Source organism: Alosa sapidissima, chromosome 6 (assembly GCF_018492685.1).
Source record: "Alosa sapidissima isolate fAloSap1 chromosome 6, fAloSap1.pri, whole genome shotgun sequence".
Classification (NCBI taxonomy): domain Eukaryota; kingdom Metazoa; phylum Chordata; class Actinopteri; order Clupeiformes; family Clupeidae; genus Alosa; species Alosa sapidissima.
In genome coordinates this window covers 9,223,540-9,240,445 of record NC_055962.1, presented here as the reverse complement: position 1 = coordinate 9,240,445, position 16,906 = coordinate 9,223,540, and the positions used below count along the sequence as shown (strand labels likewise).

At 45.9% G+C, this 16,906-nt stretch overlaps 1 protein-coding gene across 5 annotated transcripts in view; it reads right to left on the bottom strand.

Moving 5' to 3' along the window:
- Window positions 1-16,906, bottom strand: part of LOC121711086 (MAM domain-containing glycosylphosphatidylinositol anchor protein 2-like) — a 203,381-nt gene that overhangs the window by 147,954 nt on the left and 38,521 nt on the right. For all 5 annotated transcript variants that reach the window (XM_042094389.1, XM_042094392.1, XM_042094390.1 and 2 more), the window contains exon 2: window positions 4,151-4,290. In XM_042094389.1, coding sequence (XP_041950323.1) covers window positions 4,151-4,290 — 140 coding nt within the window. The remainder of the gene's footprint in view (window positions 1-4,150; window positions 4,291-16,906) is intronic.

Genomic DNA, 16,906 nt, shown 5'->3' with positions numbered 1-16,906 from the left:
GAACGGCATGAAAATGATAACTGGCCTGAAGAAGAGCAGCAGCTCTGTGGAGGGGGACCTGGACAGGGCGAACCAGTTGAACCACTTCTACAACAGGTTTGACTGCCCTGCTCCAGCTCCAATGGGAGTGGTCTGTCCACCACCTCCTGCAGACTCAGGCACTGCTCTTGTTTGTGTGCCTGCCCTACCCCCACCTCCCAGCCTCCCAGTCTCTCCAGCTCTGCATCCCGGTGACACCCAACGACCTAAACCATCATTGCATCACGGCCTGACACCTCCTTGCCTGTTCCTGTGGAGGCGTCCACGACTCTGGCAGCCTTGACAGGGACATCAAGGAGGTGGTCATCCCCCAGCCCCCACACCCCCTCAATACCAGTGCAACACTCACCCCCACCATCACTGGATATTGCACCCCTCCCTCACACGGTGATCACGAACAATGAGGCGACAACGACCTCAGTCAACAGCCATCAGACACACAGATCCTAGATGCACCCCTCCCCTCCCCTCACACCCCCCATCGTCACAGCAACTCAAGTGAGCGCTAAACTAAAGAAACTGCACACGGGTAAGGCAGCGGGGCCTGACAGACTGTGTCCAAGGCTACTCAATGCCTGTGCTGCTGAGCTGGGGGAGCCACTGAAGCACATCTTTAATCTGAGTCTACGCCTTGGACAAGTTCCAACACTGTGGAAGACATCATGTCTCACCCCTGTCCCAAAAAAGCCACATCCTAGTGAGCTTAAGGACTACAGACCTGTCGACTCGTCTTAGTCTTCGTCTACAGACCCCAGGTACGCCATGCACTAGACCCGTTACAGTTTGCATACCAGGAGAAAGTGGGTGTGGACGATGCCATCACTTATCTTCTACACTGGACACATTCTCACCTGGACAAGGGGAAAAGTGCTGTGAGAATCATGTTCTTTGATTTCTCAAGTGCTTTTAACACCGTCCAAACCCTCAGACTGGGAGACAAGCTCTTGCAGATGGGTGTGGACGCTCACCTGGTAACCTGGATCACAGATTACCTGACGGAGCGACCACAGTTCGTCAGACTTAAGAACTGTCTCTCTGACACTGTGATCAGCAGCACCGGAGCGCCACAGGGAACTGTGCTCTCTCCAGTCCTGTTCACCTTGTACACATCTGACTTCCACTACAACACAGAGTCATGCCACATGCAGAAGTTTTCTGACGACACTGCAATTGTGGGGTGTATCAGGAACGGGCAGGAGGAGGAGTATAGGAGCCTGGTGGAGGACTTTGTGCAATGGTGCAAACTCAATCATCTTCAACTTAACACTTCAAAGACCAAGGAGATGGTGGTGGATTTCCGCAGATCTAAGCCCACTCTGCTACCAGTCTCCATTGATGGGGTCAATGTCGAGGTGGTAAGCACCTACAAGTACCCGGGTCTCCACCTGGACAATAAACTGGACTGGTCAGCCAACACTGACGCACTCTACAAGAAAGGGCAGAGCAGGCTGTACTTCCTGAAGAGGCTGCACTCCTTCAATGAGTGCAGCAAGCTCCTCAGGATGTTCTACCAGTCTGTTGTTGCCAGTGTCCTCTTCTATGCAGTGGTATGCTGGGGAGGAAGCACAAAAAAGGATGCGGGGCGACTTGACAGGCTGGTAAGGAAGGCTGGCTCTGTAGTGGGAGCTGAACTGGAGTGCATCACTTCAATATCTGACAAAAGGACCCTAAACAAACTGATCAACATCTTGGACAATGAGTGTCATCCACTCCACAGTACTATTGTTAAGCAGAAGAACCTGATCAGCTGGAGACTTCAATTACTGCCTTGCACAACAGACAGACTGAGGAAGTCATTCATCCCCAGGGCCATTGAACTGTTTAATGCATCACTTAAGGGAAGAGGAGAAATAGACTTCTCCGCATAGTCTGTCTGCCTCTTCACCACCTCCAATGTCTTGAACTGTCTGTCCACTAGTCACTTTACATTTGTCTCCTGCCTCACTGTTTGCGTGTTGTATTAGCACATATGCACAACCCCTCCCCCTATGCCACATACCTTTCTTAATATAGTTATTTATATATAGATATATAGACTTTATTCTTGCACTGTTGCACTGTTTGACTTACTCATTTGCACCATCACCATGACACTCATTCACACAGAGCACCTTACCTTATCTTATGCACTGAGAACCACAGGCTCAGTCCCTGCTTCAGTCATTGCAAGCGCACCTGATTGATTATTCACCCACTATGTGGATACTGTTTTTTAGAATTGATTTTGATTAAGTTTTATTTAATATAATTTGTATTTTGTGTATATTCTTTATCTTCTACAGTCCTTATTGCTTATTTGTGTTTTTATATTATATACTTTTAATTCTTTTTCTGCTGTTATTGAATGTGTGTGTGTGTTGTCTGTATGCTACTGTGACCTTGAATTTCCCCTAGGGATCAATAAAGTTTATCTATCTATCTATCTATCTATCTATCTATCTATGTTCTCCACCCCTGATATCTGAATGGGGCCCCTCAGTCAAATAATACAGGTTATGTTAGCTGATACGTCTTAATAGGGCCCCTCAATAATATACCATGGGTTATGCTATTCACCCCTGATATCTGAATGCATCTTTTTTTCAAAGCAAGATGCCTTGAATAATCTGTTGATCGTTATGCCATAGTTATGCCATAAGTCTCAATCTGTCCATTTCCTTCCAGAAAACTGGGCATTTCTTGCAGGGGGGGGGGCTTTTCAGGTCTGTGCCCAGGGGCCAGTGGCTCATGATCTGTCCACCATGACTCTTCTCCTATTTCCAACACTAGAGACAGAGATACAATAATATGTGTGCCATTGAGAACAACAAACTGCTCAAATAACTCTATAAAGCTGACATGCCATTTGACAGGTAATTACACATACAAGCCCTGATTTAAATGGCAGGCAAGCAGCTGAATGATCCAAGTGTCTCATGCATGAACCGTTGTTTGAGCACAGAATCTTTCTCATTGTATAACATATGCAACTATATTTTTGTAACTATATTTGTGTGGCTTTTTTGACTTTTGCCTATTGAATAGGAAGTGAAGAGACAGGTGAGACAGAGAGTGAGATGGGATGGGATCAGGAAATGACCCGGGTCGGACTTGACCCTGTGCCCGCATGGTCACTCGGACCCATTCATAGTATGGGTGCTGTAGCCAGTTGTGCCCCAGCGCCTCATCGCTAAATTAGCTTTAGCTAAATTTAAGACTTGGCACTTTGGCCACCTTTCAAATCAGGGCCCATTCTGTAGAAGGAATGAAATTAATATGGACTCATTTAGCAGATTTTATCCACATGAGCCTCCAGTCCCTGCTGGGTTTCAACAGTATCTGGTCTCCCTGGGAGTTGACCCCTGACCTTTATGTTCTCATCATCCTGCAGTAGTAGTCGAGGTGCCGTTTGCCTCCCCTGATGGCTTGAGCTTGGGCTTGTGGAAGTTTATCTTAGCGCCCTTAGCAGACACACCCAGTGGGGAGACGTCTGGGTAGCGCTATGAAGCTAGTGGATTAGCGCGGCGTCTCCTCCATCTTCAAAGGGAAAGACGACAGGACCACATCTGTGGCACCGCTTCCCTCGTTCAGCAGATTAATTAAGAGAGCCTGTGCCGCTGTTCTCTTTAATGCTGTAATTGGCCAAATTTGAGAGATCAGCGTCAATGATGCTCAAAACACACACAGTGCGCATGGCGATAATTTCAGATCTCATGCAATCTCCGAAGTCGGGGTTTGTGTTTGATTAAGCTCCTGCCATATGGGAATAGGTTTCAAAGCAAATGCGGAGGATGAAAGATTAGTGTGTTGTGAGTTGCGTTTGATAAGGCAAACAGAGCTGAGGGGGTCTTTTCAGGACATGGCACACCAGTCAAACTGAGTATCAAAAACTGCATGCTTATACACAAGGCCTGCAAGAATGTGTTCAACTGCATTCAGCCATTCTTTATAGGTTTTCTGGTTTGCTTTCAAAAAATAATTTCTCTGTTGCGTATCATTTTTTTTTTAGCCAATACTTGCTGTCAGATTTGCATTAGATGTGGTCTAGATGATTTACATAAGGCCCTATATGATATCTTGTTAAACAGGAAGCAATACTCATGCTCTGATGTCATATCCTGTGGTGACTCACCTGAGGCCTGGGGTGTCCAGTGACGAGGCAGGTGAGCTCCAGGATCTCGCCCTCCCTAATGGTGTAGACTCGCTCCGAGTAGCGTTCCTCCTCCACATTGCAGGCGTGGCCCGAGTGCACAATCCGAACAGTAGGAGGCGCTGTGGAGAACACAACAAGCAGCAGGGTCAGAGGGGCGGCACGAGGAGGGGAAACAAAGGTGCGTTCAAAATTCTCACACATTTACAACTGTTTGCGGAACTTCTGTTTGTCTTGAGTTCACCATGAACAGTTGAGAACACCTGCAATAGTCCAAGGACAAGATCAGATGGGGTGATATATAACGTTTGTAAAATGTGTGCACTACGTTTTAACAAAAGACACAATTGACATTGAAGCTTTTCTGCTTGGAGTTGAACTTTTTTTTTCTGTAATTGGAGGAGTTCAGAGCAGCAGGCTCCTTCAATTTTATGTATTCTATAATAGTTCAAAGAAAATGTGTGCCCCTAATGTTCAATACATCTGTTCAAAGAAGTTGAATGTGCCTCTTTACTCAACGTCTAGCCAGAGGCTGACTTTGAAAACAGATGTGGCCCAAACGTGGCCCACATCTGTCCTGCAGTCAAACATGAATATCAATGCCAGACCTTTTCATAACCAGCCCAGATGAACAAGTGTGTTTACCTCTATGTGGGCACGCAGACCCTTGTCATTGAAAAATGGCAGTAATTGAATGTTCCTCCGCTTGTTTGTTCGGAAAAACATATCAGCGCTGAATGGTGACAAACATAAACGCAGCTATTGACTGCTCCTCATCACAAGAGAGACGGCTGCAGGAACGATAGCAGCAGCAGTCCCAGCAGTGTAAACAGAGAGGAGCATAAAAGCGTCACATAAATCACAACCATGGAAAAAAAAAAAAAAACAACCAAGGTCTTTCAGGGACCTCTGAAGACTCGAAAGAACACAGGAACCATTGACAGAGAACAGAATGAATGAGAATGAAGAATATATATCATAATAATTAAAATAAACACAGAGAAAAAGAGAAAGAGACGATCACAGATGTTTGCATTGAATATGTCCCTTTTTTCCCCCCACATGAAAGCCCTACTTAATGGTTTGCCATTTGTCTAGTTGCATATTCTTTGCCAGAAGTAGGACATGTTGATATAGCAGAAACTGGCTTGCCAAGCCTTCGTTAAGTGCATGCCAATGGCTATGGCCTACCAAGCCAGTTGGCTTCTAAACGGCCCATTGTGATGGTACTGCAAAACTCCTATTTGACAACCAGACCCAGGCACGTTTGAAACACACTCACATATTGATTTTTTGTTTAATGACACGTGTATCACTGGTGCCATAAACACACAAAGATGCACACACCTACACACACACACACACACACACACACACACACACACACACACACTTACACATCATGAAATAGTGATAGTGAACTAGGGATACTAGTAAACTAGTGATCTTTAAACTGATCAATGAGCTAATAAAAGCTCCCATTGCACTATACCATACCTTGTAGAATGGAATTTGAGAGTGTGGCGCTGACAGCTAGGCACTGTCCATCAGAGGAAGCCCTACACTACACTGCACTGACTCATACATAGCCCTACACTGGCTGCTGCATCACAAGCGTGGCCGTCCCATAATTGCAGGGCAGGTGAGGGATCGTTGCTAAGCACTTCAGCTCCAGTGGACACCATGATGATGATGGAGACAGATGTGGCTTCCGATTCACCTCACTGAAGAGTAAGAGACGCCCTGCAGCCGAGCATGCTGGGAAACCAAGGGGAAATTATGGGATGAGTTCTGTCAGATAGATACTCTGCTCCGCTCAAAGACTGTTAACTGAGTCAGAAAATATGACACAGACTAAAATCTTCCTGAAAACAGCTGTGGCAAAGGTGCAGTCAGTACAACTTTACAATCGAGTAAACCCAGTAAACTATCACTGGCCTCTGGTGTTTGTACAGTACATAGTTCAGTACACAGATCTTTATGGAGAGCCTTATATATGAACAGGGGATGGGAAGACCTGGCAGAGGCCAGATATATCTCCCTCTCTCCCTCCCTCTCAAACTCCATGCCTCCCTCTCTGTGCTGCTGCAGGGCTATCGTTAGCACAGCAGCACACTGCACTCTTGCCTCCGACGCAGCCTCCTCACTCACAGAGAGAGACACACAGAGAGAGAGAGAGAGGGAGAGAGAGATAAAGGGAGATTTAGAGATAGAAGGGGAGAGAAAGTGATGGTGAGAGAGAGAGGGAATTCAAAACAGAGGGAGAGGGGAGGGAGAGAGTGCGAAAGACAGTGAGAAAGGGACAGAGAGTTAGATAGAGGGAGATAGAGAGATAGAAAGGAGTTAGAAAAAGGAGGGGAGAAAGAGGGACAGAGAGTAAGGGCGATAGACAGAAAGATGGGGGGGATATAAGGGAGAGAGATGGAGTGAGACAGGGAGAGAACTTAAGAGGGAGAGAGAAAAAGAGAAAGAGAGAGAGAGAGAAAAGAACATAGTGAGCAATGGAGAGATAGAGAGAATCGAGAGGTGAAAGACACGCTAGCCGTCAAACTGGCTATCGATTGCGCGCTAACCCGTGAAACCTCGGCGGCATGGCGGGGTGGTGTGATGTGGTTACGGATGCTGTCACTGCTGCGGACTGTTTCCGGCCCTCCAGACGAGATAATTGGCAGCAGAACGCAGCCAGGGAGGCGCACACAGACCCTACACTGACTCTTAAAACAGGAGCAGGCGTGAGACAGAGAGAGAGAGAGAGAGAGAGAGAGGCCCTGGGGCCCAACACGATGCAATTACCGCAATGAAGCCCTGTCCTCTCCATATGCCATCAGTCTCCACACACTCACACACAAGCAAATACGCATGCAAACACACACACACACACAAACACACACTGTGATGCTCCGGCAAATGGAGATGTGCGACTTGCCAAACGTACCTTGGTTAGGTACACACACCCTTAATTAAGCCTTTAAGTTTCCACGTCTTGAAAAGCATAGTGTGCGGGAGATGAGCGAGACATGACCAAAAAAAAAAAAAAACATTGCTGCAGATGTACAATACAAGTAGTGTAATCCCTGGTTGACAGTTTTAGTTAGTAGAAAACAGGTTAGCTTTTCCGAGCCTTCCAAAAGCCTTCACATTAAGAATCCCTGCCCTGACTGATTGACTGGAGAGACGTAGGCCACGGGTTAAATTCTTTGTTTTGCTATTGTGGGGTATCCGCTGAGAGCCCATACCTGAGTTGACTGAACCTCGTTTGCTTAATTGTTTCCACACTGGAGAGTGCTTGACATACTTTCGTCTACACTAAATTGTCTGTTGAGAGACAGGTGAGAGAACTGCACTGATACCAAGCTTTAATATGCACAAGAGTTTACAAACGCTCATTACTAGAACAGTGTTTGCTGGATTTGATTCATTATCAAATATTGTTTATGATCAATAAGTTGTTTTGGTAAACTCTGCAATGGGTTTTAGACCTTGTGTGCAGTTGTTGTTACATATCAATGTGCACTGAGTGGTCTGGTTCTGAAATGCTGATTATGGTTGGTTTGGGGTCTCTTCACACAGCCAGCCAATCAGTGATTTAGCTTCGTTCCAGCTGTTAGGTATGGCCCTTCATTTCAGCCAATCACAGGACCAGAGGTGATCCATTCCCTCCTACCAGGTTAGGTAAAGACCTTAATGGTTTGTTAGAGACAATAAATCCTGCAAGCTGATATTTCCCACTCCTGTGGGAACACCAGGTTGTCATGAATACATAAACCTGCTTTGTTTGTCAATACCACACACAAACACACACATATGTAGACATGCACACACATGTACGTACACACACACACACACACACCACACACACACACACACACACACACACCTATATTGATTTCTGTGCTTTCTGTAGAACAGCAAGAGACGCTTGCCGTAGAACCAGCAGTCAGGTCCAGTCCTGGTGGCCTGTATCAGTGTGTGCCGTAAGGGGCAAGAATAATGGCAGTCCAGTGGTGGGGGGTGGCTGCATCTCAGGCTGGCTTCCTCCTGCTAATCGGCTTGTAAAGCCCATTTGCTTATAGTACCTACAGCAGCGCAGCTCCGAGGACAATTCCCTTATGTATAATTACAGTCATTCATTTCCAGCTTAATTCCATTGGCTATTCAGTCAAGGGCCAACAAGCAGTCGAATTAGCACAGAGTTTAGCCGAGCACAGAGGGGTAGTGGGGGGGGGGGGGGTTGAGGGAGGGAATGAGGTGGTGGTGGGGGGTGTTGGGGGGGAGCGGGGTGTGTGTGTGTGGGGGGGGGGCGTTATGAGAGTGATCACACAGACAGATGTGCCTGGAGTGGACATCTTCTCCAGAGCTGCGTGAGGTCCTGATTGTGTGGCTTTGTGCGAGATGACTCCAGGTCCCCAGAAGCACTATCCTCAAATGGCAGGTTAAAAATGGCCTTGTCAGGGATTTTTGTGTGTGCATGTGTGTGCGTGCGCGCGCGCGTGTGTGTGTGTGTGTGTGTGTGTGTGTGTGTGTGTGTGTGTGTGTGTGCATATGTGTGTGCATGTGTGTGTGTGTGTGTGTGTGTGTGTGTGTGTGTGCGCGTGTGTGTGTGTGTATGTGTATGTGTGTGTGTGTGTGTGTGGATCTGGGCATACACACAGCAGGCACAGATGTGTCCCTGTGCAACAGTAATTGTGACATCACTCCCCTGCCATCTCCACAACAGAAGCAAGGATGGGGTTCCAGATCTGTCCCAAGATGCCGCTCTCTCTCTCTCTCTCTCTCTCACACACACACACACACACACACACACACACACACACACACACACACACACAGTCACTGCCCTCACCCTACAAACACACACACACACACACACACACACACACAGTCACTGCCCTCACCCTACAAAAACACACACACACACACACACACACAAACACACACACACGCACACACACACACAGAGACATACAGAGCAAGTCACTGAGGGAAAGGAGACAGCTTTATCTCAGGCCTCAAATTGAGATTAAATTGGATTTGGTTAAATGCATGACAGCCAGGACAGAGTGGAATGATAGCAAGAGCCAGGGCAGAGAGAGAGAGAAAGACAGACAGAGAGAGAAAGAGAGGGAGGAAAGGGGTTGTTGGCAGTCGAAGAGGGTGTGAGAGAAGCTTTGTTTGACAAACAAGTGATTGAGGACAACAGCGGCTCCAACAGCTGAGACCAATTTACACAAGACTTCAGACTGGACCAAATTACATTGGACCCACAGCAGACTCCTGAGGACCGCTAGCATGTCTCACTAGTCTCTGGACACAGAGTGTGTGTGTATGTGTGTGTGTGTGTGTGTGTGTGTGTGTGTGTACATTTACAGAAGTGTCTCTGCATATGAACGTGTGTGAATCTGAACACACATACTGCATGTGTGTGAAGTTAGATTGACCTCCAACTAGCTCTGTCTTCATGTTGAGTACAATAGTCTCATCAATACATCATCAGTTACTCCACTTCACACACACACACACACACACACACACACACACACACACACACACACACACACACACACACAAACACACACACACACACATACACACACACACACACACATACACTCAACACACTTACAGATGTAGCATCGAACCTCACATAAATCTCTCGTAGTAGCTCTACAAAGCTCTATAGAGTGAAGAGGCCCGATCGTCCTGCCTTGTCCAGCCTGGCATCCAGTTCTCTGCAGTTGCATAAGGCCCCTAAGTCAGCAAGAGCCTGAGAGCCATTAAGTCTCGCGCAGTGGGATTAGTCAGTGACCGATGGCACCGAATGCCATCCCAAGAGCCACGCAGAGGATTGTTTCTGTTGTGAGACCACAGTAGCTCATTCAGACAGAATCTGACACTTAATCTGAGTTAAGCAGGGGAAAACAACAGAGACTGGGTGGGCTGCAGGCATACAACCCGTCTTCACGAAAAAATACATCAAATTGATGCGTTAGTATGGTCTGCAGAGAGCTACTCAGCTACCCTCTCTGACATCCCTGGTGTACTCAGGTGAAGTCTTGGATTCAGTCTGACTTTGCAATACAATGAACTTACAGCAGAATTGAATCAAGTAAAACACTTATTAGAACAGTGAGTGCACCTACCACTACCACTAGCCATCAGCACTTCTAGACTTGCAGTTTCAAGATAAGTGTCCTGAAAACAACCTTAGAAGAAAAGAGCTTTGTTCTTGAAACAAGAGAGATGTACAGTATGTTCCCATGGGAGCTGTCCATGGTCTTGAAAGATAGAGCGCTGTATTGGTGTTTGGCTTAACTGTAGTGTTACAGTATATCTGATCTTGGCCATGCATGGTAACTTATTCAGAAGCCAGCAGAGGACAGAACTCAGGAAATGGCCACACATCACCTGAGAGAGAACACAGTACATCACTGTAAGTGCACTAGTCACAGTAAGAGATGCTTTCAGAATTGATCAAAACAAATTCAGGGCAGGTATCATAGCACCATCAGGTCTGGTTATTATACGCATGATGATGTGAGTCTAGTGCTGGCGGCTGCAGTCTCTGGTCCTCCAAATGACCCTGTAGCATCAGATGGCCATTGCCTTTAAAGGCTGCTATGCTGGATGAAATTGACTTTGAAAGGCAGAGGACAATTTTCTCTGGGGCATTTATTTACTTGTTTATACCCACACAAGCAAGTACACACGCCCATACACGCACGCACGCACGCACGCATGCACACACGCACGCAACACACACACACACACACACACACACACACACACACACACACACACACACACACACACACACACACACACGCACACACACACACACAGACCAAATGACACCTTAGTACGGGTCAGCATCGACCACTGACATCGACCTCTAACCAAGCCATCCAACCAACTGCAGCTGTCCTGTGTAGATAACTCATATTCTCTAGTGTAGTCTATATCAGGCTATAACTATGCATCTCTATACATCTTCCATCTGAGTTACTGGGAGAGGTCAACCGAGACCAATACAAGGCCTAATCTATAGGTAAACATTATGGATTCCAGAAGTGACCGTTGTAAATAAAACTGCCATTAACTCTCTCTCTCTTAAACAGACAATAGAACAGGTTCCTGTGCTGATCATATATTGATCCCAACATTGATTGACACACCAAGGATTTTGTGGACCCACCCCACCCGCCCATCAGCAGTTTCCTGTTAGCTTCTTCGATCACACCTAGTGACCAGATCTCCATCCTTGGCCGAGCCCACACGCATGAGTGATCTCTGATCGGCATGTAATTGGGCTTTTGAGGAGAGATTGGGCTTTCATGGATCAAAGCTCGTGACAGAGCTGATAGGTTCCAGACAAACATTAAACAGCCTTTTTGGCGTCATATATTTTATGGATAGACACAATGAAAGAATGAGATGCATCATTTGATTAAAATGGAATGCATTTATTTTATTTGTCAGGCTATGATACACTACTGAAATCATGAGTGTCTCTGTGTATCTGCAGTGTTTCCTATACATTGACTTATTTGTGGCGGCCCACCACAATATCAACACTGACCACCACACAATGATTTTCCAGGTTGTACTAAATTGCTTAAATCTGGTTAGCATCATAACCACGCTGCGCTAATTTCTTAAAAACTGTTGCATTCAAGTTAATTCTGCAAACCTACAGTACCACCGCAAATAGAATTTCATTCTGTGGGAAACACTGATCTGTGTACTGTTTGTGTAACTAATTGCTGCTTTATTTCTTTTATTGAGTAATACATTCATTGACATGTGCTGTGCATTCCCATGGTGTAAAATATGCAGTAGCATATGTGGACAGTATACTAATCAAGATCACAATGTTTGGATCAGAGGTTTGAACTATCCAGTTGATTTCAGAATGCTCTTAATATAATATTAATTCCATGAGTTCTGTACAGGCGAAATGGCAGATATATTTTAACACCAATCACTATCATTGAATCTCCCCTTTACATGAGTGGCATCGAACCTCACAGAAATCGAAAACATGATCTAGATTCTAGATGGAACATTGATTGAGCCTTTCAGAAGGATATCTCTTTGAACTGGGAAACTCTCTCTCTCTCTCTTTCACACAGATACACACACACACACACACACACACACACACACACACACATGCACACACACATACACACACATAAACAAACAGAGGCTGATCGGTCCACACACAGCTGTGTGTTTGACTACTCTTCAGAGAGTTGTTTCTCCATTTACCCAGGCTTCCCTGTAATCTACAGTGATTGGGCTCAGTACACACACACACACACACAATCACACTGTGATACCCACCCCTGTTGGGCCGCATTTTGTTTCCCTAAACTACCCTAATCAGCCATCTGCAGGGGCAGGATAAATCCCTGATTGGCCGCCGGCATGCACTAACTCTCCAGTGATTGGCCAGCATTGCCCAGCACCTCCATCTGATGATTGGCTACTGCCAGCCAAGAGCTCAATTAAGACAGGAAGTCAATCACCAGCAGTGCCATGCCAACCGTTCCCGTGGAGAGTTAGACGATAGGGGTCCAAGCAGCAGGTCTCTAATGACGTGCCACCTTGGCTCGGCCACTGAGACCTCAGCCTATCAGAACTCAAGGCATGGCACTCTCACACACACACCAACACACACATACAGACACACACACACACACACACACAAACATACACACGTATGGCACAGAGTGGCGGAGGCTGGCAGATGATAGTGCCCACTGGCAGGCTTATGCTCAGATACCCGTAACACCTCCAAAGGCGTGCGGTTGGCACCGGTGGGGTTCCTAATCCCAAACAACAGTTCACTCCACACACACACACACACACACACACACACACACACACACACACACACACACATCCCTAGGGACAGGTGAGGATTAATCTCGCTCCGTCCAGCACTGGGGATCTATAGGCTATCACACATGCCCAGGGTGCAAGGCGCTAAAGCAGGTTTAATGATGACTCCAGCTAGCCGCTAACAGGGAGCCCCATCAGGCCTTTCCGGCTCTCTAACACTCCCCTGGGGCCTCAAGGCTATCGCACTGGTCCACAGAGCAGGGGCGCTAAAGCAGGTTTAATGATGACGCCAGCTAGCTGCTAATAGAGAGCCTCAGCATGCCTGTCAGCCTCCCTAACTCTCTCCTGGGGCCTGATGGCCATTGCAAAGTACATCCGCGCAGGACGCTAAAGGAAGTTCAGTGATGAGACCTGCTAACAGAAGGCCCCATGATGCCTCATAGCCCCTGACACCCTCTCACATATCCTGGCATCTGGCAAAGGGTGTCAGAAAACTGAACTCATCTCACCTTTGCAGTTTCATTCTGACTGTTCTCATATTTGCTCAACAGAAAACTTTGCTGTGCTTCAGTCAATATACAAAATACCTTCAGCTGTTCAGCTTATACATCCCATACTGCAGAAAACTAAACAAAAGCAGATTATATTGTTTGCATGAAGTGAATCCCAAAACAAACAGACGAGTTGTCAACAAAAACTCACTTCACAAGACTGGGGCTCACCACTTCAATGTTTTACCATTATGGATACTAGATTTGTACAAACCTAACTTTTATTAATCTCTCTCTCTCTCTCTCTCTCTCTCTCTCTCTCTCACACACACACACACACACACACATACATGCATGCACATACATGCGCACATACATCGCATCTCTGTCTCTCTCTCTTTCTCTCTCTCTCTCTCTCTCTACCTCTTCCTCTCTCTCTATTTCTCACTCTCTCTCTTTCACACACACACACACACACACACACACACAGTGATGGGAGAGAGATTGAGGAGAGGGGATAGCAGAGGAGAGGAGCGGGGAGGGAAGGGGAGAGCTTCCAGTGGCTTTGCTGCTTAGGTACCACTGGATGATGCTGATTTGTTGCCTTTTGATGTCTTCGCCAAAAGATGGGCTCTTTGTCAGTCAAAGCACTGCTCAACTCATTTCCATTCATAGCATAAAACATCTCTCTCCATCTCTTGCTCTATCTTTCCCCCCCTTTCCTCTTCTTGCATTCCGGGGAAAAAAAAAAAAATCAAACATACAAATGCCCAAGAATGTCCGAAATTGCTACCCTGCGTTTGGAGATCGACAAGCCAATTTTCCTGAAAAAAATTTTGAGTAGAAAGGGAATCTGTTTCCCTCTCAGACCATCAATGCATTTCACAAGGATAACACTATCGGTCGATGGTGCCTACCCAAGGTGTGAGTTTCAACATCAATTTGGCAGTCCTGGAGCAAAATGGCAAAACTGGAAATGGCTAAATAACTGCTTTATCTGACCCCTTACTTACCTTCAGCAGTCTGTGACAAGGACCTGGCTGCTTAGGGTTTGTTTCAGATTTGTTTTCTTGTTGTAAACTCTGGTTTATTACTGTCTGTGATCTGTTTGAAGAAGTCACACACACACACACATATATACACACACATACACACACACACACACACAGACACACACACTTACACACACACATACACACACAGACACTACACGACACCATCTCTCTCTTCTCTCTCTTAGTCACACACACACACACACCCACACACACACACGCACAAACACACACTCAGAAATAGCCTCATTAGCAAAGCCACGGTTGTGTCTGAGGCAAAACACACTGGGTCTTTAGTGGTTCCCCAGCAGGGATCTTCAGATTTTAGTCCCGGCCTGACAGCCAGGGACGGGGTGTCATTTTAGCCAACTAGCAGTTACTTTACATCCTTATTTCAACAGTGAGCATGCTGTGTGTCATGCCTCATCATGTTCTTGGTGGATACTTGGTAGATTTATCAGATAGCAAAGGTTTCCGAGATAGTAAAGGTTTCATAAACATTGACAGTTATTCAATCCATGGAGATCAAACTATGTCATAAATACTGACCCTCTGTTTGAGACTTACTCTAGTCTCCCTGGACATTATCTCTCCTGTAAAGCCGGTTACATTAAAGGTGCCATGTGTAAGAATTGAGGTAAAAATATCCAAAAAATTAGCTACACTCATCAAAAGAATAAGAAGAAATAAGGGTGATGATGTCATTTAAAAAATGACAAGGTATAGTGCTGCAGAGATATCAACCTGAATTAGCAGGCTAAATTACTAGCCACAGCCTGACAGGTGTCATAATACCAGTTTTGGCCATGGGAGTCGGTATGCGGGCAACATAACCGCCAGCCAAACTGCAACACACGTTTCTCGGTACTCTAGGGAAGACCAACTCACTTTCTGGAGGTGTACTCTTTTATGGAATGTGGAGTATGAATTGATTTTTTGGCGGACATTACACATGGCACCTTTAATATATTACAAAAGTGTCATGCATGCATGCAATGCATCCACTAGCAAATCACTATAGGACTGCCATTAATTGCACAGCTTGCAACTACTGCATGATTATCCGCGAGTATTTTGAGTTTACCAGAAGTAATGTACAAACAATCGAACATATTTAGTTATTCTTCCTAAATCCTTCAGTCCTAGCATTCCTCGTTCTCCTTGTGAGATAAACCGGACGAGAGGGTCTGCTGATAAACACCACCAGAAACCAGCAGAAGGACATTGTTTTTCCTCCAGCCACTGTGCATGGGCACCACTGTACTGTTTGAGCTCTGCTTTGGTCACTGGTCAGACAAGTCCAGAATCAGGCTTTCATCCCTGGTGCATTATCAGCAACAACAACCGAGGCACCAGTTAGAAGTTAACCTCTCACCTCATTATGACAAGACGTTTAGTCCAGTTCTTGCAGCACATGTCTGTGTGTCTGTGTGTGTGTGTGTGTGTGTGTGTGATAGCTTATGTGCAGCATCTAGGTTGTTTGTAGGTTTAAGTATGTTTAGATATTCCCTCTAAATTCTTCAGTCCTAACCGGATGAAAGTGTCTGCTGCTGTTTGTCCTTATGCTGTACTTTATCTCATATTCCATATTCCTTGTGCCACCATATGACTGCAACACACAGCTGGTTGAAAACTGTAGCATATTTTGAAAAAACAAAGGTGTACAGTGTGTTTGTTGAGGTTGAAAGTGTTATTAGGTGTTTTTCATCGTCTTGGCTGTTAAACTGAGTTAAATACTGTATCCATGCGAAGAGTTTAAGCAAGGTTCCACACCATAATAGCATCCTATAAAGTGTATTCAGGCAAACGGCCTGAATTATTCAACGCTTTACAAAAATGCTTGACAGCCTAGTGGTGCCTTTTGCCTATAAACACAAGAGATGTTTTTTTCAGACCCAGGGTGCTTATTTATTTATTTGTTTGTTTGTTTGTTGTGTGTTGCACTTCTCTTGGCCTTCAGAGTGTGTGCACTGGAAGGTCCACTCATTTCTCAAGGGAGAGGCATGAAACACACACACAAACACACACACACACACACACTCAGCATCCTCCAGACCACTGATTAATTACAGTACGCTGCTCTCAACTCACTTGGCTCCTCTCCTCCTCTCCCCAATGCTTTAACATTTTACTACTGCTGGGCCATTATCAACCCAGAGCACCGCCTGTTCTCCCTCCCTCTCTCTCTTTCACTCACACACACACACACACACAGAGAGAGAGAGAGAGAGAGAGAGAGAAGGGAGTAAGTTTGTGTGATATCACAGTATAAATAGTTAAGTGACCACAACCTGAAGAGGTATGCGCGGAGAAGCCACACCAGTACGTTCTTCTTTAATGTTTTCACTTTG